At 41.5% G+C, this 24,132-nt stretch overlaps 1 protein-coding gene and 1 long non-coding RNA gene across 5 annotated transcripts in view; one reads left to right on the plus strand and one right to left on the minus strand.

Annotated features, from left to right (window-relative positions):
• The window catches only part of smap1 (small ArfGAP 1), a 192,118-nt gene that overhangs the window by 124,249 nt on the left and 43,737 nt on the right, over positions 1 to 24,132 (minus strand). For all 4 annotated transcript variants that reach the window (XM_083988495.1, XM_083988497.1, XM_083988496.1 and 1 more), the window contains exon 4: positions 21,859 to 21,934. In XM_083988495.1, the coding sequence (XP_083844621.1) occupies positions 21,859 to 21,934 (76 nt within the window). The remainder of the gene's footprint in view (positions 1 to 21,858; positions 21,935 to 24,132) is intronic.
• Positions 19,905 to 20,822, plus strand: LOC310998456. Its single transcript, XR_014595996.1, has 4 exons — positions 19,905 to 20,258; positions 20,389 to 20,450; positions 20,543 to 20,591; positions 20,681 to 20,822. It is a non-coding gene; the product is annotated as an uncharacterized lncRNA (long non-coding RNA).

Genomic DNA, 24,132 nt, shown 5'->3' on the forward strand with positions numbered 1-24,132 from the left:
CAGAACTGAGCTTATTGATATTCCACAATAATCAACCCTCGCTGATCTGACTTCCCTTGTTGTTTCTTCTTGTCTTTCCTAGATCTCACTCTGAGGGATCACCAACTTTTTTGTTATACTTACCAGGCTAAATTTTGATAAATCTGTGAGAACCTCAAAGATCAGCACTACATACTGTATGTCCGATCAATCGATATAAAAAATATCAATCACTGCAGCTTTAAAAGCATGAATGCTGAAGTGCAGGGGCAGCCATTCTTTCCCTCGTTTGAGATGTAAAGCAGCCAGCTCCATGCATTCCTCCACAGACAGAGATTATCACACTACCAGATGGACTGAGAAACAAAGAGGTGGAGAGGAAAGGACGGAGACAAGAGGGAGCTGCAGAGAGGAGAAAATAATCAAATATTCTTAATAACACATTTTACATCCACGGCAAATTAGCGCATTCATGTTGAGGAGACTCAGAGATAGTTCAAGCCAAGTATCCTTTTTCACGGTGGTTTGTGCTTTCTTCAGCTTTGTGCACATTAAATCTATCATGAAAGGAGACAGCGCAAAAATAAGCACACACTTTTTACATTAATTACTGCCATTTCCAATCTGTCTTCAACATCCGAACCAATCCGTTCTGACACGGCCGCCATCAGCTGCTTCGCCACAGAACTTCTCAAATCTTTCCCGCCTGTAATTAGACATGTCACTTAACAGATTTAACTAAACAGTTGCGACACCACCTTGGCCTTGTCTTTATCTCTTTCTTGTTTATTCTTCGCCATCTGGCTGGTTTTGCTGGCTTTCTTAATCTGCCTCCCACAAGAGCTGCGCCTTGTCTTCACTTCCTGCCTCTCCAGTCTAACAGACCGATGAGAGCCCAAAATAGTAAAAGCCATTAAGTCACTGAGAAAATGTACGCTTCCTTGCAGAACAATGTGACGACAAATTATAAAAGAGCATGTTCAGGGTGTTAAATGGCTTAAGTTTGACTGCTAATGAAAAAGCCCAACACTGGCTAACTAACGATTTACACACAGTGACAGAGATTTAATTGCTTTTATATGCAGCAGACAGAGACAGTAAAAGTGGACAGCTGCTTTGGTTCATTACATTTGCTGCAGACATGTTTCACACGTACAGTCTCTGTGTTCGGTCCGCACACTGAAGTTGACAGACTTGAGCCAACGGTGACACACTGGCTCACAGACCACACACCACCTGCTGCACAATATCTCTCACTGTACTCGCCACTAAACATTAGACTGAGGCCGATAATCAGTGATATCAAATTTCACAATATTTTCACTGTATCCGATATCTCATATTTGATCTGTACTGTATAGCCTGCTCTTTGATAGTCTAAATGATATGGTAAACGGTAAATGGACTTGCACTTAAATAGCTTTACACTGTAGGTCACATTCACCCTTTCACACACACATTCACACAGCGCTAGGCACAGCGCCGGAATCTAACCATTCTGGGCCACTCGATGCAGTGAGGACTATAGCCTCAACACATGAGACGGCTGCTCTACCAACTGAGCCAAACACCTCCTCATTATACTTGTGTTTACGGTTGCAGTTTAGTTTAGTTTAGTTTAGTTTAGTTTAAACATGTGGAACGTCTCTGGTTTAAATTAGATAAAATCGATTTTATTGTCAGTGTACACCTATACAATGCAATTATACGCTGCACTACAGGGTGCATAAAAAAAATCTCTTATATCTAAAACAGAGGTCTTCAACGGGGGGTCCGTGACCCCTAGAGGGTCCGCTGACGTGCTGCAGGGGGGTCATGAAACCTTTGGTTGATTATACAATTTTGTTTTGGTTTTTTGTTTCCACATTTATACTTAGAATAAAAACATCAAGTTGAATAGCTTGTATGCATAATTATCATTCAACTGAAAGACATTGTTGATATTGGCATTGATATTAGTTAACAAGGTCTGTTTATAAATGGCTGGCATGAATATACGAACCTGTGTATTAATTGAATAGCTCAGTATGGAATCTGGGGTATGTTTATACATAGTAGGCTACTAGGCCTAGTTTAATATAATACACAATTTTATAAATATTTAAAGTAGGGGGCCCCTGCTTCATCTCTCCATCAGTTCGGGGGTCCTTGGCCTGAAAAACGTTGAAGACCCGTGATCTAAAACATTAAATACAGTAATGAAAAAACAATTACAATATATATGAATGATACATTTAGCAGATTTCACAATATTATGTTGGATTGTATTGATTGTATTGAAATGCATTATTTCTCCAGGCAAACTGAACTGATAGTTCAATCTTTGACAGAGACAGAATGTACTGTATGTGTCTGCTTCACAACACTGTTCAAAGAGGCTCAGTGATTCCAGATTATTTTTTTCAAGAATTAATGAATCAGAACCAATAAATGATTTTTGCAAATGAATAAATTGAACTGCCGTTCTTGTGGTGCTGCTGCCGCCTCAATTAAGTGACAAACTAATAGTGAAAACCTGTTTTGTCCCATTTTCTTTTCGACAAGATGTGAATGATTCATTTTACAAGACTCTGTGGAGGTGACACAGCAGCAGCACCCCGCACAGAAAATATATTTTAATTTTGTGCAAATGAATTTGGCTGGAAGCTCTACAATGAAAAAACTCAGTCAGAGCAAACGCTTTAGCCTTTACCTCCTGTTAAGAGTAACCACCACATTGCTCCAACATTAAACAAATAAAAGTCAAACTGCTGTTTTGCATGTGTTGGAGAAAAAAGCTGAGTACTATCCTGCTGAACACAACTTTAGCCATGGGACCAGGGTGATGCCAACACTCTGTTGTCGTCCCTGCAGCACGACACACAATCTGCTGACCATCAGGTTACAACAGTACCATGCAGACTGAGAAATGTCAGCAAAAGAAGATAAGAAGAAGAAGAAGACTTCTAACAGGTAAACACAACAGAGATTTAAAAGACTTCAGGATGGTGCTTTGTGTTTGTTCGAGGAGGGAATCCACACACTGCGTTGAATCCACTGAGCCCCCCCCCCCCCCCCCCCCCCCCCTCAGCATCAAACTGTTGGAGCCAGACAGACAGAAATACATTCACTGAGAGATGACATCACTAACATCAGCCCTCCTCCCTCTCCTCCTCCTCCTCCTCCTCTGCTCTCTAAAACCACCTCGGGGGGGAAACTAACACTGACTGTGTCTTTCTGAAGGCAGAACAGAAGAATGTTTTCTCCATTTTTCATCTTTCTCCATTTCCATCCCTCTCCCTCCCTCCTCAACTGTTAAGGCATCAAACGGCTGCTTACTCTTGTTGCCTGTGGTGGTGGTGGAGAAGGAGTGTAGCTGAGATGTGAATTCAGAGCCCCCCCTCCCCTACTTTTTCTGTTGATGTCTTGAAGGTTTTTCTTCCACTCTGAAAACTTCCTCCTCTTCCGACTTTGATGCTGCCGGAGATGTCGACACAGCGCTAAACAGGGACAGATGGGCTGATCATGAAGATAAAGAGAAAAGAGGCTGGAGGGTAAGGAGGAACACAGAGACGGTGGGGTGGGGGTGGGGTGGGGGGGCAGCATGATAAAGAGAGGATAGATAACAAGAAGGAGTAGCACGAGCCGGTTAAGAGAGGATGAACAGAGGTTGAATAGATATTAGGACTTGGAGATAGCGGCGTCTAAACGTCTGCCGTGGCGAGCGCAGATACTGAGAGAGAAGGATGGTGAACATCTTCAGTGGAATGTGTCCTCTGGGTGGACCTGGAACAGCTCCATCTGTCCTCCTACAGAGGACAGGACACTCACTGGAGTCAAGTGGAACAGTCACACAGACTAATACAACAGGAGTTATGGCGGCTGAGGGGGAAGACGCAATGGATGGTTTGGACCGTTACACAACCCCGCTGTGTATCTCAAAGACGATTGACTCACAATCAACTCGGTGACCTTGAGGTGTGTTGTGTGGCACCGCCGGCCCGCACGCACATCCTCTCAGACCCCCCCCCCCCATCCCCCCCATCTCCCCCTTGTGACAATTAGCGATCAGATTGACGATCGACAAGCTAAACACTTTTTAACTGCTGATGTAAACAAACTATTTCTGTTAACAAGAAAGATCGACTGCTCAGTGATTTAAAGCAACCTGTGTACGATGCCATCTGCCAATTCTGACAAGTGCACTCCGTCCTCTGCAGCCTGATGCTGGAACTAGACCCCCCAGGACCAGGACCAGGACCAGGACCAGGACCAGGACCAGGACCAGTCAGCTTCCTGTGGACATGTCACGTGGGCTTCTGCACGGCCACGCCTTTTTAGGAGACTAGCAGCAGCCTGGAGTGTATTGACCCCAATGGGAAAATTGAACGTAAACACAGATTATGGTCGATTCTTTCTCCCCACAGTCACTGAAGTAAACTTTGGTCTCATTTTTCACAAGCCACATCTCTTCTGAACAGTTTCAGACGGACACATCAGGAGAAAATGATCTTTGTTCACGACCCGTCTCTGTCTCATCAACCAACACGTTCTCACCCCCAGTGCGTCAACTGCCTGACGAACGGTCACTGTCCCTCCTCGTCACATACCTGACTCATTAGGTGCCCGTTTTTCGTCAGGTTTTGACGCGCTCGGCTTTCAGTTGATTCCAATGCAGTCCCCTTCGCGGCGATATGTGACGCTCAGAGCAAGTGATCCAGCGGAGCCGGCTGCGGCACTGACAGACGCTGTGAGCAGAGGATTTTTTTTTTTTTTTTTAACTTTTCCTTAAATCTTTATTGAACCTGATGCTGCTGTGTCTGACGTAGCTTTCGGCAAGGACGTCCTTTCGGTTATGTATTTATTTATTTAGTGATCATGGTGTTTGGTGCAGAATAATCAATCAATAAATAAATAAATTAGGTCGGAAGCTACGTCAGACCGGGGGGGAGGGGGGGTTGTGGATTCTACAGGTGAAGACCACTTCCGCGTTCAAAAAGCTGCTCTGTTTAATCAATATTCTGAAGAAAGATCTGATTATTAGCCATAACGCTGTAACCATCCAAGGAAGACTGTATAACAATATTATGTGCTTCTGCTGAGTCCAAAAGCCCTGTGTAATATCAACTTTATTTTAAGAAAACACGCTTTGTTTCCAATGTCATATCACAGAGAAGCACTACATTACCCATAATCCTCATATTTATCAGCGACGTGTCTGATTGGTTGAGCTTGCTGTTACCAGCAAATGAAAAAATAAAACAAATTGAGCTTATATTATTTTCTTAGTAACTAAAAGGTCTTAACATCTTTTTTGTTTTCAACATTGAATAAAAAAACGGTGCTATATTGTTAAAATTCAACAATAAAGTGCATAAAAGTTGGCTTGACTTCTTTCTTTTTTTCTTTTTTTTCATAATTTTCACCAGCATCTTTCTGGTCCACATCACATCACATTTATTGTAATTTTTAATTCAATGAGTGACATTTTATTTTTTATCTGAAAAACATTATTATGAATTCAAGGGTCAGAGGTCACTGATTAGTGTTAAATTTAACCTTTTTGACCCTGTTTCCTTGAATAAATCACTAAGACTTTGATGCGGGAAGCTGAGATTTTGATTTGATTTTGTTCAGAGCACTAGGGACAAAGTTTCTGTAGAATTTCAGACCTGTCGGACGTCCAGAAGGGTCACAGCTGACCGTCCAGGCTCGTTTCTCGGCCTTCAAAGCCTAGATTTAGAAGCCTTTTGTCTAATAACGTCTACATCCTTGGGGTTATAAGGCTGAAAGTTTCATGCATTTGTCCGGGGCCTAAGGCCATCCACCATGTGCAATTTCAAACCCGTGCGACCTTCACAAGTGTCAAAGGTCGCTGATCTGTGACCTTTTTGACCCCGTTTCCTTGAATAAAACACCAAGACTTTGATGCAGGAAGATGAGCTTTTAATATGTGGTCCAGAATGTCTAGTAGATTGTGTGTGCAAAAGATTCAGAGCTCTGTGACATTCAGAAGGGTCACAAATAGCCAAAAAGCAATGCTCCTTTCTCTGACCTTATATTAAAGGAGAAATGCAATTCTTTAATAGCTTCCAGATGCTTTGGCCTATCAGGCTGAATTTTTAGCTAAAGGAGCTGGTGTACGATCAGGAAGTAGGGGAGCTGTGCATAAAGCCAATTGGTAAGTGTCAAAGGTCACAGGGGTCAAACATCAAAGTGAATCCAGCCATTCCTGCTTTTTCTCAACAAAACATACACGCTTTAAGTTATCATCATGAAATATTAATAGGTTGTATATCAGAGAGTCCTCTATCAGAATATTTTGGTCCCGTTGCTCTAGGGGCCCCAGGGGGCCCCGGGGGGCCACTTGGCTTTCCCATGCTCCCACAGAGTTGGGTGTCGGGGTGATGGATAAGGGCCTCACCATGAGTCCACAGGCCAAGTTTCAAGTGATTTGGTCGGTTTCTATGGAAACAGCAGCCTCAAGGATACAGAGGAATGCGGCTGTTTGAAGCCCCGCCTCTCGAAAAGTAATGGCTCAATCAGGACCAAACACACATCTACGCGTTCGTCTTGGGCCCCCGAACCATATATTACGAAATCAGAACTGTACGACTTTTGGAAATGTGTTTTGTCTATTTCGGCTTTTCTGACTCAGAGTCTGTCAGACTTAAAGCGTGAGAGACCCTCTTTGTCAGAAAAGCCGAAATAGACAAAACACATTTCCAAAAGTCGTACAGTTCTGATTTCGTAATATATGGTTCGGGGGCCCAAGACGAACGCGTAGATGTGTGTTTGGTCCTGATTGAGCCATTACTTTTCGAGAGGCGGGGCTTCAAACAGCCGCATTCCTCTGTATCCTTGAGGCTGCTGTTTCCATAGAAACCGACCAAATCACTTGAAACTTGGCCTGTGGACTCATGGTGAGGCCCTTATCCATCACCCCGACACCCAACTCTGTGGGAGCATGGGAAAGCCAAGTGGCCCCCCGGGGCCCCCTGGGGCCCCTAGAGCAACGGGACCAAAATATTCTGATAGAGGACTCTCTGATATACAACCTATTAATATTTCATGATGATAACTTAAAGCGTGTATGTTTTGTTGAGAAAAAGCAGGAATGGCTGGATTCACTTTGATGTTTGACCCCTGTGACCTTTGACACTTACCAATTGGCTTTATGCACAGCTCCCCTACTTCCTGATCGTACACCAGCTCCTTTAGCTAAAAATTCAGCCTGATAGGCCAAAGCATCTGGAAGCTATTAAAGAATTGCATTTCTCCTTTAATATAAGGTCAGAGAAAGGAGCATTGCTTTTTGGCTATTTGTGACCCTTCTGAATGTCACAGAGCTCTGAATCTTTTGCACACACAATCTACTAGACATTCTGGACCACATATTAAAAGCTCATCTTCCTGCATCAAAGTCTTGGTGTTTTATTCAAGGAAACGGGGTCAAAAAGGTCACAGATCAGCGACCTTTGACACTTGTGAAGGTCGCACGGGTTTGAAATTGCACATGGTGGATGGCCTTAGGCCCCGGACAAATGCATGAAACTTTCAGCCTTATAACCCCAAGGATGTAGACGTTATTAGACAAAAGGCTTCTAAATCTAGGCTTTGAAGGCCGAGAAACGAGCCTGGACGGTCAGCTGTGACCCTTCTGGACGTCCGACAGGTCTGAAATTCTACAGAAACTTTGTCCCTAGTGCTCTGAACAAAATCAAATCAAAATCTCAGCTTCCCGCATCAAAGTCTTAGTGATTTATTCAAGGAAACAGGGTCAAAAAGGTTAAATTTAACACTAATCAGTGACCTCTGACCCTTGAATTCATAATAATGTTTTTCAGATAAAAAATAAAATGTCACTCATTGAATTAAGAATTACAATAAATGTGATGTGATGTGGACCAGAAAGATGCTGGTGAAAATTATGAAAAAAAAGAAAAAAAGAAAGAAGTCAAGCCAACTTTTATGCACTTTATTGTTGAATTTTAACAATATAGCACCCTTTTTTTATTCAATGTTGAAAACAAAAAAGATGTTAAGACCTTTTAGTTACTAAGAAAATAATATAAGCTCAATTTGTTTTATTTTTTCATTTGCTGGTAACAGCAAGCTCAACCAATCAGACATGTCGCTGATAAATATGAGGATTATGGGTAATGTAGTGCTTCTCTGTGATATGACATTGGAAACAAAGCGTGTTTTCTTAAAATAAAGTTGATATTACACAGGGCTTTTGGACTCAGCAGAAGCACATTGTTACACAGTCTTCCTTGGATGGTTACAGCGTTATGGCTAATAATCAGATCTTTCTTCAGAATATTGATTAAACAGAGCAGCTTTTTGAACGCGGAAGTGGTCTTCACCTGTAGAATCCACAACCCCCCCCCCCCCCCGGTCTGACGTAGCTTCCGACCTAATTTATTTATTTATTGATTGATTATTCTGCACCAAACACCATGATCACTAAATAAATAAATAAATAAATAAATAAATAAATAACCGAAAGGACGTCCTTGCCGAAAGCTACGTCAGACACAGCAGCATCAGGTTCAATAAAGATTTAAGGAAAAGTTAAAGAAAAAAAAAAAAAAAAAATTTTTCCTCTGCTCACAGCGTCTGTCAGTGCCGCAGCCGGCTCCGCTTGATCACTTGCTCTGAGCGTCACATATCGCCGCGAAGGGGACTGCATTGGAATCAACTGAAAGCCGAGCGCGTCAAAACCTGACGAAAAACGGGCACCTAATGAGTCAGGCATGTGACGAGGAGGGACAGTGACCGTTCGTCAGGCTGTTGACGCACTGGGGGTGAGAACGTGTTGCATCAACACACTCTCGCCAGATTTGGCACAGATCTCCTAGGCAACGTCAAACGCTTGCTAAATGACTGTTAGCTGTGAAAATATTTAATGTTATCATAAGAAAATATAAATATCTCACTTTCATCTACCTACAACTTTTATAAATCCACACACACGTTCACAGAACGAGGTGGAGTGACAGTTGGCCATGCTCATTTAGGAGACAGGAAGTGTCATTTCAGGATTCCATATGATTGGAGCAGCCTCTCATGGGGTATCTTAGAGTATCTTTGGCTGTGCGACAGGGTCGGGAATCGGGATGGCGATCATCTCCGGCGATAGTCGTAGCGTCGCTCTGTGAAATTGCCAGCGCGCAGTCTGATTGCATTTTATTTAGGTTTAATAATGGGAGCATCAGGCAGAGGAGCAGGTTGGCCTGTGAGCCCGTCCCCCCACCCCCTCTACCCCAGTCCAGATCCTTCAACCAGGGGTTCTGGTTGCACCAGAAAAGCCACCGGGTGGAAGAGCGTATGTGCAATCAGCTGTGCAGACGGTGTCTCAACTCCAACAACAAATAATCAGAGCATTCACTAAACACTCAGTGGAAAAACCATCAGCATGAGGGAGGCGTGTGGGAACAGCTTATTATGGTCTGCAGCCCTCTCTCTCTCATTGATTGTCCCTGCTGTTTCCTATAGTGTTGCCCGAGAAAAAAGGAATTGGGGCCAAAAGTTCAATTTAAAGAGAAGGAAGCAGGCTTCTGTGTAATGAAACTGTACTAAGTGACGTGTTGTGTTTCCTCTGCTCTGTTCCAGTACAATCAGCTGCTGCACCTCCACACAACAAACACAAAGACTATTTATTGAACAGGTCTCTGCTTATGACTGTGTCTGTCAGTTACATATGAGGGATGTTGATGTGATTCTATGCAGAGCAAATCAAATTCAATACTACTCCTTATAATACACAACAACGGCAATAAAATAATAATTAAATACATTATGACCCAAATACAGGGTTGACATTGATGGAGGCACTGTCTGTCTGAACATTGCTAATTACTGAAATGATTGTTTATCTGCCACCATGACACCAATGAGAGTGGGAGGAGAAATCTCCATTCAAGACAAAGAAACTGTTGCTATTTTCTCTCATCACAACACTGTGTGATTAACAGCTGTGCAGTCACGTCGGCTATATAGGCATTTCAAATTTGAAAAAATTGCATGTGACTGCACGTAACAGTAATGGCAAAATAAAAACACAGATGATACCCCAACACCACATTAATTAGTCTACACCTGGTTAGAAAAAAATATGCAATGGAAAAATCTTATAATAACATTACAACCACAAATTTAACCACGTACATAAAAATATATATATTATTATTTAAATATTGAGCTCATAAAAGTCATCCAGTGTTGTAGAGAGGCCTTCTCCTGCTGAACTTGGCACTAATGACCCAGTCACAGCAACATTTGTGACAGTAAACATTAGAGCCAGATCTATGGATCTCATCAGAATCTCCTCTATTTGCTAGAGGACACAAAGTAAATCTGTAGTCTGGTCTTTCTTACAGCTGAACCAATTACAAGCCTGTAATTACAAACAAGACTGGCAGGCAGTGCTTTGTGGTAAGTGCTAATTGCAGCATACTAATGTCCTCACGATGGCAATGTTTACAGTGCATGTTGATGTTAAAGCAGATATAATGTTAATATGTTCTACAATGTGATGTATCATGTGCACACGACGTCTGCGGGCCAAAGTGTTCATGGCTGTTTGGGTGGAAATCTGACAGTCAAGAGAAAGAGGGAGATGTAATACTCATTAAATATGAGCACAATGCTGCATCATTTCATGAAATCCATGGAAAATCATTAAAATAAAATAAAACAAGTCACTAGGCCACTCGTGTGCTCTAACTTAATTATTAATCCTCCGATGTCATTAAAATTGACATAGAAATAAAAGTGACCTTATAGCCGATTGCTGCCTGTAGCTCTGCTGCGCTCCACTGGCGTCAGGATACAATATGTCAGTGGATGGCAGAAGTTAGGTAGGCTACGCCACAGCTGGCTGCAGCAGCACACACAACACAGACAGGACATCCCTCCCTGTGACTAACGCTGCTAAATAAGGCTGTAAAAATCAGCAGCCTCCCTCCGGGGCGACCGTGCTGCTCTCTTGTGACATTTTTAGGCCAATCACTGGGCTCATCACAGAGGAGTCACAAGATCCACTCTGATGTCTTGTTGATTCCTGTAACATTGAAATAATCTCTGGTCCATGTACACACACAGTCCCACACTCCTACTAATTCACTGATGGCAGAACAATGAGCTCATGCTGCATGGGCAATGAAAATGGAGTGGATGCACTCACATACTCACTGTGAGCGAAGTACTGCAAGCTGCCCGTTACAAGACACTGCTCCCTCTAGTTTTCTCCTTATTGGTCTCACACACTAATACAGATGAAACAAATAATTACACAACGCTAAAGGCACTAAGTTCTATGCACTACAGAACTTGCCGTCCACGTCTTCATCAGTACGGCTTGGTGAATGCCTGATAACAAACATCTTGCAGAACTGAGTTGAAATTGAAATGTTCAAACACCATGAGAAGAGGACTCCTCGTCTCCATATCAGAACCACTTGACAACAAAGCTGTACTTTATTCAAACGTCAATCTCTCTCCAATTAGGATGTAACACACGTCTTATACCCCTTTCCCACTGGCCAAAAAACCCGTTTAAACCCGCTAATAATCGGCTTTTGGTGGCAGTGGGAAAGGCGCACCGAGCCGAGTCGGCAAGCGACGCGGGTTAAAATCGCCTTTAATCGGCTCGGCTCCGAACGGCTTGCAGTGGGAACGCCAGACCCGCGTCAACCCGCTAATTTATGTGATGACACTGAACGTTACGTGACGCTACGTCATCGCGCCGGTCGCGTCTCATATCACGTACCAAAACAAAGCTCTGCTCCGCTCTGCTCTCATCCGAGACTGGGATCAAAACATCAGAGAACACTGACCAAAAACGATTGAAAAAAGAAAAAGAAAAGAAACAACAGTCTGTTTAACTGACGTGTTGTGCCGCGGACGTCCGTCATCCGGCCGCAGCAGACTCTCTGTCCTCCGCGGTCCTGGTGCTCCAGGTCAGCCAGCCAGAGAGTCTGCCTCGGCGGACGGACACTCCGCGGCGGGCGGCTGTGGCATGACTGTGTGTCTCTTGCACCGCGGATGAGAGCGGGGCAACATGGTTGCTCTGTCTGAGCCCCCCGTGGGGGGTCAGACTCGGCTCATTTTGGTCAATGGGAAAGGGGCCAAATGCCGATTGTTAGCGGGTCGACCCGCGTTTAAAAAACCCGCGTCGACCCGCTAATTTTAGTGGGAAAACGGCTTTACAGATGAAAGCTTCCTAAACACCCTGTCTTTGGTCTACAGCCTCAATCGGTACTTTGTGGTGGCTAACATTAGCTCATTTCAGCCGTGTGAGTGAACTATTGCACCCAATGATGGAGATGTTTTACAGCTGTCATTTGTATTAACACTGGCAGTTGAATAGTAGAACAATAGACCTAATATAATTCAGCTGATCAGTTATAACTTTAAAGCAGGTGACTGGTTTTAGTTCTATGACTGATCTGTGTTTTTTTTAAACAAAGCCATAGAAAATAAGTGAAACTACAAATTAAAGGGACAACGAGGAGTTTTGGAAAAGCAAAGTGTTTCCACACTACATTTATGAGCCTCCGCACCGTGAAATTCTTTGACCGGCACAAGACAGACTCATGTTTTCATTCATCAAGAATTAAAGTCAGAGGTTGGAAGACGATCACATACCGTCGTAGTTCCGACCATAAACGGCGATTCGGCTGCGTTATTCTCATGACTCGCCACGAAACTGAAAGTAAAGAAACGCTGGTCGGCTCGACCAGCATCTCCGCCACCACTAATAATAACAAAATAACCATAGAGACAAAACCATAGATTTATCGAAAATGGACCATTAACAAGTGGTAACGTAGATTCATCCACATTAATATGAGACTTTTTAATAACCAAATAGAAACTCCTCGTTTTCCCTTTAAGTTTCAAATAAAATCACTGCATTACAAGAATTTGATCTAATAACACATTGTTTTTTTGTTTGTTTGTTTGTTTTTTATTAGTGCAATATAGTGTGGAGACATACAAACAAACAGTACAGGGGTGTACATTGTTTAAGAGCTAATACGTACTGTACGTATATACAGTATCGGAGTGTCAAACATGCAGGATGAATTTGCCATATGAAATTTGTTGAAATTGTACATATTTTTCAAGTTGTCCCTAATGTTTTGTAAAAGGATCATTAATCAACTGTAAACACCTTAAAAGTTTAGTGTAGTTCTGCTTATTTAAAAGTTATAATGCTCTTATTTTATCAGTCTGGTCCAATTAAGATCAAATTGTGCTCACGACCCCTGAATTCTAATGAGTTTTGCTTTTATGTTTGTTTGCCTTGTTTGTTTGTTTTCATATTGTAACAATGTTGGGTAGCTTTACTCTTTTTTTGTTTGTTTGTTTTGTTTTGTTTGTTATTTTTCTCTGCTATTTAAAAATGTATCTACTACAATATATTTAAATACTGTATATATACATATATATATATATATATATATATACTGTTTACCTTATTGCTTCCGGTTTTTTCTTTCTGGTTCAGTTTTGTTTGTTTGTTCGTTCATTTGCTTGTTCGTTTGTTAGTTTTTTTCTTATTGTCAGTTAGTTTGTTTTTTCATATTGTCAGAATGCTGCGTAGCTTCATTTGGTTTGGACAGTAGGACAGAGTCAGACATTAATAAGCATCATGCTTCTGCCTGGGCCTTTTCACTCACTATTTTGTCGATAATGTTTGTGTCGATAATGTTTGTAGCTATTGTGTGATGTGACTGAATAAAGAATTTCATCATCATCATCATCATCATCATCATCATCATCATCATGAGGTATATAAAGTAAATCAGTGTTGTGTTTACTGCATGATGTGTTGGACCTAAGTAATCACCAAAAAGATTGAATGCAGGATTAAGGAAATTCAATAAATTTGGTAAAAATAAACAAAAAGTTACAACAGTCGAACAAAATTGTGCTTTTAGCGAGTTAAGTCACATAAGTCGGAGGACTTGTGAGGAGACTGCAGACTGTGGTTTTAACAGCATCTTCTCATCTCAAATTTGTTCAAGCAGCTGCCAATTAGTTTCTAGAATAATAAGATCTGTGGTAACATAAGCACAACGCATTATCACTTCTTATTCTTTGATAAAAAAGGAAGTCATGCTGACTTCAGTGAGTGTAAAAAGAATGTGTCAAATACAACCACACTCTGTAGTTCACAATTAAATGTGGACTCAGCTCCTTCCACAGCCCACTACCACCCAGGATGGTGAAACAGTGAAGTCAGTCAAAATGTCTCATTAGCATTCATTCAGGTGAAATGTGTTTTTCTTCAACAACTAGAGCGCGGTAATCATCTCTACAAGGGATAGTGCATCATACTGCATCCGGCATGTAACAGTATTAACACAGCCCAACTGTCAATATCATCAAAACACACTGGTAAACCAATGCTGTACAGTATGATGATGCAACTACAGTGGAGATGCATCCAGACACACAAATTGCTCCGTTTCTATAAGTGCTGAGCAGATCAAACCAACAAATCCCCTCCCTCATTCCAGCACACACTCACCACACACGCAAACTATAGCTCAGGGTTACTGGAGCCCACCCCTCCTCTTCTTTCTCCATCTGCACGAAACTGCTTAAACTGATAATGAGTTGTTTTTAATAATTAATTTGCATATAAAAGCCAAGCCGTCCGTGTGGGTGGCAGAAACAGATCCTAGATCACAGTCTGACTGCTGGCAACGCTTCAGAGAAAGCCAGAGAAAACAGAGGGAGAAGCAGCAGGCAACAGGGAACAAGAAACAGACAAAATGAGAAACTGAAAAGAAGAAGAGAGTGGAGAGGCGCTAGAGAAGAGAGAGAGGGTGGAGAGCCAGAGACAGAGAGATGAAATGAAGATGAACCAGAGGAGGACTGCTGTGAACAAGACATCTTGCATTAATGTAACGTGGTGTAGTGTAGTGTCGTGTTTCAGAGTGTTTTTGTTTTGCTGAAACTTTTTTTTTTGCTTAGCCAGAGCTCATTTAGTGTGAATCCTCCTCACACACTGAAGCAGCAGACCTGCAGTCTTACTACTGAATGTCTGTTGTCTGTCAACCTTTCACACCGCACATCATGTTGCAGTCAACTCAATCACTGATTGTGTGTAATGCTTATTGTAATACTTATTTGTACCATACCAGTGACAAATTAATAAATATAATATATTATCAAGTATACATATATACTGTAAACGTATATGTATGTGTGTGTCTGTGTATAGTATTGTGTGTATATATATATATATATATATATATATATATATATATATATATATATATATATATATATATATATATACAGATGTTACTGGTTCAAATTTGCGGGGTTTGTCCTGCACTGCAGGATCGCGTGATCGCGTGACTTTTCACCACAACTGTTTTCCTCTAGGTGGCAGCACCGTACTAAATACTGCTCAGACGTTTTGGGGACAATGCTGACAGCCTGATAGCCGCGATTAGGAGTGGCGCTGTTCATGATACAGAATACAAGAGGATGAAAGGAGAACTAGCTGCAGACAGTAAATAATATAGTAGCCTAGTTTTTCAATGACAAAATGTAACGACGGCAGCTACAGTAGACTATAGCCCACGTCTCACTCTCTTTTTTCGGTCATCTGTCTCGTCATCTCCAAAATGTGTTTTTAAAATGAGCCAACTACAGACTGTGCAGTAGTGCCGCAGATTTCTCACTCCGCACCTTGTTTGAGAGTGCAGCTGGATGATTTCTTGTGAATGAACGGGTCTGTGTCACTTTGGGGCTGGGCGATAAAACATAGGATAAATAACTTTCCCTCGATAGAAGACGCGGCCGATACAAAGTGACACCGTCAGCCATGCAGCCGGCCTGGACTTTTTATTTTTAATTATGAAGGATCGTCTGTGCAAGGCAAAGATGATAGCATCAACAAAACACGGCGTAACACACGCGGCTGTATGGGACAGGCTTTTATTTAATTCAGAACAAACCGCTTAGCAAAAATGGAAAATATAGTCTATAATAATTAATTGATCTGTTGTTTGGCCACTGTTTGAAAATAACCCGAATTATGAGCAAATAATCTGATCCAGAACAGCAGTCATAATCAGACTTCTTCTAAATAAACCTAAACATTAAATAACTGGGTCAGGTCGGACCATGGGGTTATTTTTTCTCTTCTTCTTCACAGGAGAAGAGGAGGCTATGTGCAAAGTACCACATTAACATCTCTATTCATATAACGCCCATCGAAACAGCTGATTTACATGTCGGCCGTTAAGGCAAGGCAAGGCAAGGCAATTTTATTTGTATAGCCCGTTTTTACAAACAGTTTGTCTCAAAGGGCTTCACATGGCATCGTAGCAACATCCTCTGTACTTAGACCCTCACATCGACTGAGGAAAAACTCCATGGAAAACCCTTTTAACAGGGAAAAACAGGAGAAACCTCAGGGTGAGCAACAGAGGAGGGATCCCTCACCCAGGACGGACAGACGTGCAATAGATGTTGTTACAGACAAGAAAACAGTTTACAGTTTGTCACAGAATGTGCGGAATATGGAAATGTTAACACATGGCGATTGGCCATTCACGCGGCTTTGTTCTTGGTTTCGGCCAATCAGCTTATAAGCACATGGCTAATTATCAGTTTTCAACCAATCGCACTGTTTTAATGTGTGTGTGTGTGTGTGTGAAAGTTATTTTCTTTAGTTCATTTTCGTTTCTTTTGGATTTTTTTTACAACAATGTATCAATATAATATTGTTTTCGTTTCATTTCGTTATAAAAATCAATCCCTTTTCTTTGAAACAATGAGATTGAGCAGCTAAAACTCAATAAACTCAACCATGGCTTGTCTTATTGTTAATCTGAACGCACATGTATAAAGGGCAGAGTCAAGGCAGCAGATAAATCACAAAACATCAACGCGTCCGTGAGCGCAGCGCACCTCCTCTTCTCCTGTGAAGAAGAAGAGAAAAAATAACCCCATGGTCCGACCTGACCCAGTTATTTAATGTTTAGGTTTATTTAGAAGAAGTCTGATTATGACTGCTGTTCTGGATCAGATTATTTGCTCATAATTCGGGTTATTTTCAAACAGTGGCCAAACAACAGATCAATTAATTATTATAGACTATATTTTCCATTTTTGCTAAGCGGTTTGTTCTGAATTAAATAAAAGCCTGTCCCATACAGCCGCGTGTGTTACGCCGTGTTTTGTTGATGCTATCATCTTTGCCTTGCACAGATGATCCTTCATAATTAAAAATAAAAAGTCCAGGCCGGCTGCATGGCTGACGGTGTCACTTTGTATCGGCCGCGTCTTCTATCGAGGGAAAGTTATTTATCCTATGTTTTATCGCCCAGCCCCAAAGTGACACAGACCCGTTCATTCACAAGAAATCATCCAGCTGCACTCTCAAACAAGGTGCGGAGTGAGAAATCTGCGGCACTACTGCACAGTCTGTAGTTGGCTCATTTTAAAAACACATTTTGGAGATGACGAGACAGATGACCGAAAAAAGAGAGTGAGACGTGGGCTATAGTCTACTGTAGCTGCCGTCGTTACATTTTGTCATTGAAAAACTAGGCTACTATATTATTTACTGTCTGCAGCTAGTTCTCCTTTCATCCTCTTGTATTCTGTATCATGAACAGCGCCACTCCTAATCGCGGCGATATGTGATACATAATCATCAAGTCATAAAGCAAGACAGGCTTTATCATATTACAATAGTTTCTGTGATTTAGGCAGTGTATACAGTAGTTAGTTCTAGTTTAATAGCCTAGAGTTTAAGCTGTGGATTACTGCACAGATCACTGAGTCATCCGCCTGTCGTCCTCCGTTCTCACAGATGCCACCTGGCGGTTGTTTTGGCACATTGAGGCTTTTCATTAAAACCTCTTGTCTTGCCAAAGAAAAAAAATGCATGAGTCTTGTGCCGTCTCGCGTGGACCACGCGTGAAGTCCGCAAATTTGAACCAGTAACATCTGTATATATACTATATACGTGTGTGTATATATAGTATATATATTAATTTGTTGTTTTTGTTGGTCGTCTATATACAGTATATATATCAAGAAAGAATGCTCATTTATTTGCGTCTTAGTATGTGTATGTATGTATGTATGTATGTATATACTATACAGTGTATTTATATATATATACATACATACAAGAAGCAAAGAAATGAGCATTCTTTCTTTGCTTCTTGTAAATATGTGTGCATAGACGATCAAGAAAAACAACAAATAAAAACAAAAAAGACAAGAAAAACAAGATTGATAACAATGATGTAGAACTACAAAGAGCAAAACAGTAGAAATGGCTGTTTTATTTCTAGTAAATGTCCACAAGAAGCATCATGGGTAATAATCTCAAGGGAATCTAGGCTTGAAAACAGATCCTCAGCCTTTACAAAATCTCACTGTGAGACTAAAAACTCTGATTTATGACATGCTGTCTTTGTAGATGTGAGACACCGTCAAACTTTTGTCTTTTCAAAGTTTTCCTCCGTCTGGTCGACAAAACTAGTTACAATGACTTTACCATCAGACTTGTGATCAAACTTTTGCTCGCTGTGTCCAATTGCTGTGTCGTGGTCCATATCTGTGGGGAGCACAGCAGGTTATACCTACACACACACACAGACCGCATCACACAGATTTTGCTGCGCATTCACACTGCTCTGAATAGCGCATACACAGTATAGAAACAACCCACTCACCGTAACACACAAAAAACACACACCTCACAGAGATAATCTCTCTGGAAACAAGAAACGGAAATGTACACCCACTCACACACACACCTACACAATCACATTCTTTCTCTCGCATCATCCACACAAACGAAGGTTCAGTCTTGACAGGGACACACACAGACACACACAGACATCTATACTTACAGATAAAGACCTGTATCACAGGATAACAGTGTTTTAAACGCTTATTCTCCAACTGGTTGCAACAGCACTTTTGTATCAGATCCAATGAGAGGCTGTTGTTTGGGCTGACATCAGAGAGATTTCACTGCTTCTCCACACATCTGAGCTTAGCAACATTACCAGTGTCATCAAGTGCAGAAAAGGTCAACAGCTGTCACTGCATGAAAAGTGGGATTTTCGACAGTTAGCAGCACTGTAGATTGTCGTGGAAGTTCAGGTTTGCGACTGCATACGACAATTTGCAGGAAACACCCACAACTGTCGGGAATTGTCGTGAATGGTCAGAAATTGCCGTGGGCTTTGCTGGGCAGTTTCCCCCCCATCACCCCCCTCTCCCTAATTCAAGGGAAGGCTTTAACATGTAAATGATCGTGCTGTGAGCTATACAAATGCAAATCAGTGTAGCATGGTAGCAGGGGGAGTGTTATTCCAGGTAAGATCTTTCTAAAAGGTATTAACTTCATTTTAATCCTTATAAAACCCACTGTCAATTTAAAACATCCACAAAAAGTTTTTATGCATTTGAATTTTAACACATTTTGTCAATACTGAGAAGTACGCTGGTGTATTAGGGCCATATGTAAAAAAAACAAAAAACAAACAAAAAAAACCCAACTATTTTAAAAGAAATATATTCAGAGAAAAAACAAACAAATTGACTTTAATCATCATCTAAATAGGTTTTTAAAAAATATGTAAAAATGTGTTATCTACTACAATGTTATGTAAAAAAGATTAATACAACAACCACAACAGTGAAAAGCAACCACATTTTAACTAGACAATTTAAATGGGACACTATTTCCCAGGACTTTTCCCAGGTTTGTCTAAATGAATACAACTTTAAACATATTAGGCTACGTTTGGAATGAGTGTTGAGAGATGGGCAAACCACATCTCGCAAGTTCTTCCATATAACAATGAACTCTGTGGAGGACCCGACGAGACTCCGGGTCCTCATCCAATCACGTGAGGTCATGGGCGGGACTAACACGGAAGTACTTGCAAGGAGTTCTTCGCTTGTCTGAAGAGCCTGGTGATGCGAGGCTACAAGGAGTAAACAGACTTCTTCACAACTTTTTCTAACTTTGCTGATTCGTTGACTACAATGGCTGGACGGCGTCTTAACTTCGCCTCCCCCTGAACTCCTCTGCATGGACGCGAACACCTTTCCACAGCAAGTCCGCACACCGACGAGAGGAGAGTGCTTTTGAACGCTGTTAGTGGGCTGTCTCGTCAGATAACTACCGCCGACACAGACTCGGACTGACTGCTTTCATGCCTTGGAGATGAAAAACAGGCCAGAGGAGCCCAACTCTAAGTGGAAAAGACGGATGCAATCCCAAAATTGCGGTAAGAATATGTTCGGTGCCTGCTTGCTAAGCTAGTAGCCTCAAAGTAAAGCTTTCTTTCCGTAGCCCAAGCTAAAAGTAGCCTGAACCAGTGTGTTGCTTTATCAAAGTGTGTTTCTGTGTATTTACAGGATGCAGTACGCCGTCTTCACAACTCTGAGGCAACTTGGAGGAGCTACAAACCAGAGCAAGGGTAAGATTTAAAGAATAGGCTGTGTTCATTCTGCTGCATAAGGAAAAACGTAAAATAGATACTCATCTTAACCGTACATTTTGTTTTCACAGACTGACCTCGTGACCACTGTGCCTGATGCCGATAAAGACACTATTGTGTGTAAGTAACGTACTACTTTCTGCTTAGTGTTCAATGTAAGGAGATGCATGTTAATGCTGTGCCTAAGTGTTACTGTCTTATACTTGCAGCGCAGGCGGAAGCTGTGAAAAGTTCTCTGGAGCTCTGCAGCCTCACATTCAGAGGCAAATCCTAAATACAGGGCAACACACCACAGACGTTTACAACATGGACAAAATTAAAAAAGAATGTCATCTGTTACCTACATCCCAGACGCAGCAAACAGAGCTGTGCCTAGGATCATGGAGGAGACTGCTGTGTGTTGTGTTTTGTGCTATGTATAGGCTACATACATTTTTTATTATTATTTATGCCAATAAAGCTCTTTCTGTGAATAAACATGTTGCTGGCAATTTTTCTTTGCTCAATAAATTCATGTCCATAGGATAACAATAGACTGTGTATATTTCAACCAATTAGGAGTCATTTTCCTAGTTTAAAAGTAGCCTATATCAACCAATCACGAGTCATTTTTCTAGTTTAAAAGTATATATCAACCAATCACGAGTCATTTTTCTAGTTTAAAAAGTATATATCAACCAATCACGAGTCATTTTTCTAGTTTAAAAGTATACATATCAACCAATCACAAGTCATTTTCCTAGTTTAAAAGTATATATCAACCAATCACGAGTCATTTTTCTAGTTTAAAAGTATACATATCAACCAATCACAAGTCATTTTCCTAGTTTAAAAGTATATATATCAACCAATCACGAGTCATTTTTCTGGTTTAAGAGTAGTGGTTTCAACCAATACTGAGTGAGGCCATTCAAGCCCCGCCTGGCCGCTGCTGTTCATATGCTGATTAGAGCCATTAACACCTTCTGACCAGGCGCTGTTTCGCCACTATTCATATGCTAATTAGCCCCTCCACCAGTGGTTCGTTTCCGTCAGTATGTGGCACGGACAAACGCGACGTTTGCAGTCCATAAATTGTCGTTAATTGCCGGTAATTAGGGAAATCTGCGGGCGTTTATGGGGACGAAAAACCCACTTTTCATGCTGTGTGTAAAAACATACAAACCTTGCAGGCTTGATGAGTGACAGACATGATGTCTTAGGATGAGCCGTGCACCGACACAGAGGAGTCACGACGTTCTGTTTCTTACCAAAAGTGATAGAAAATCTTTCATGTTTCATCATCAACATGAAGCTGGTTTCTGTCTATCAAACAGCTTCCAAACAAACATCTGCAACAAGCAAAAACAGAACAAAGACAAAAACTGTTGAGTTGAAAGATACTCACTGGAACTGCAGCCGCAGCCTCCTTGTCAAAGTACTTTTTCCTCTCATACTTGTCACGGATGAAGACCTCCACTGCTCTGAGGGTCAGGGTTAAGTACTGTAATACTGCACAAACATTATCCAAGTATCCATTATGCACAACACTAATGCTGAGGAACAGAAGAAGAAAAGTTAGTCATCAACCTTTGTTTTCCTCATTTTATGGGAATTTGAATCTGATGCTCCAACACAAACCACAATATATACAATATAATAACTATCGTAACAATAGTTACAAAAAATGATATGAATTCACCACGCTATGAGATAATAACAGAACGTTATGAGACAGAGTTGTTTTCAAGGCAAATGCAGAGACGGCTTGCTGAAAACCTGCCCCCATGGGACACGCGCATCAGCGGTTTTGCATGAATTTACTGTACCTCTAAAACAACTCCATCGTAACGTTCCATTATTATCTCATAGTGTGGTGAATGTGCAGGTCACAACTTGTCCACCAGAGCGTTGTGGAGTTGTTGGGTTGTGTATTCGATGAGTTTGATGAGGGAAACCAAGAAATTCCATGAGCCTCCGTAGCGTAGCTCTGAGCAGCTCACGGCTTGCACCGACAATTAAAGGTAACAAACCTACCCCTAAAACTATAGGGATTATGGCAATGGGCCAATTTGCCAAAATGTTGAACTATCCCTTTTACAGAAATTTTGACCAGGGGTGCCCAAACTTTTGCATGCCACTGTACTTTGAAATTCATGAGTGTTTCAGTCTATGATCTTTTGTGGTGTCCTAACAGCACAATGATTAAAGGGGAACTATGTTGGTCCGCTCGCTGCTCTCGTCCATGTGCATCTGTTGACAACGAAGCGGCGAAAAATCAACAAATAGAGCGGTCTTTAAGCTGAGCTCTGCCAGTACCCGTCTGAGCTGGTTGGTTTCTACATGTGGAAACTCATGAGGAGTCATGAGTTAAAACTAATTGGAAGAAGACGCATTGTGGATTATCCCTGATGACCACACTGTTCATAATATTTATAGTATTTCCTGTGTTTCTGGGGAGTTTTCATCAAAATTTGATTTTCCATTTGTCACAAAATGTCACTGTCAGAGTGAATCCTTGATAATAGACATGGATTGTTTCTCTCTGCTTTATTGCACCAATGATTTTACTAATGTTGTTCTGTCAAAGCGATGGATCAGTGACGTGCTTGGCAGTAAATCCACAACTTGTCAGTGACAATAGTTGGGTTACAGTTCAGAATGACGATAACTCCCATTGTCAAAATACAATAGGCACCCAAGACACACAACCGCACTCCCATGAACTCACTCACACACATACATACACACACACACACACACACACACACACACAGACAGACCGCCCTCACACCCAAGCACTACATCAGCACTAATCCCAACTCTCTTATCTCCCTATTTCAGCAGCAGCACTTCTGTCAGATCGAGTAATAGACTTCAGAAGATTGAAAAATGATGACCACCCGCACAAGTCGGGCTACGAGATAGGCCAGGAAGGCAAGGGTGGGGGCGAGGGTGGGGGACCTTGCTGGAGCTGCATCTCAAACGCTACACTCATTTATTACTGTTCACTAGAAACACCACAACACATTGGATGGTGCAGAGATACTCAGAGCTGTAGTGGATAAACGTGAGCACTACGACACCCGCTCCAGCTCTGACTCCATGTTGATCTTCTTATATAACTGCTCCAGATCATTCTGATTATCAACGGGAAGACCTGAACTATATAAATATACTGTATTGTTACATATTTGAGCAAGCATGTGCTTTATTGTTGCTATTTACAGCACAGCACCTGTGTTGCTGAGCAGACGGATGTTATTCTTGGTCCTGCTGCTTTATTGTTGCATTGACACAGAAAGCTGAGGTGGCTCATTTCACAGGAGATAAGAACTCTTCCACCATGATGGTGTGAAAAGACAATACAGATATCATCAAATTCCATAACATTCCTGTATGTAAAGATTTAAAAATAAATCTCAATTTAAAGGCAAATCAACTAGGTACAGTAACAACACTGCCTGCAGAGTTTAAAAGACTTTAATAAAGGAGTAGTAATTCTATCCTACATGTTGTCCATATTGGGTTATGGAGATAATCCTGCATGCTGATTCTGCTGCAACTACAACTATAGTTCCTTTTGATTCATTACTCATGATGACTGTCACACTCATTACTGTGCATTGCATGAAAAAGTTGGATGGTCATCGCTGTGCCTTCATTCATAACTAGCGAGATA

This window comes from Trachurus trachurus (genome assembly GCF_905171665.1).
Source record: "Trachurus trachurus genome assembly, chromosome: 15".
Classification (NCBI taxonomy): Eukaryota; Metazoa; Chordata; class Actinopteri; order Carangiformes; family Carangidae; genus Trachurus; species Trachurus trachurus.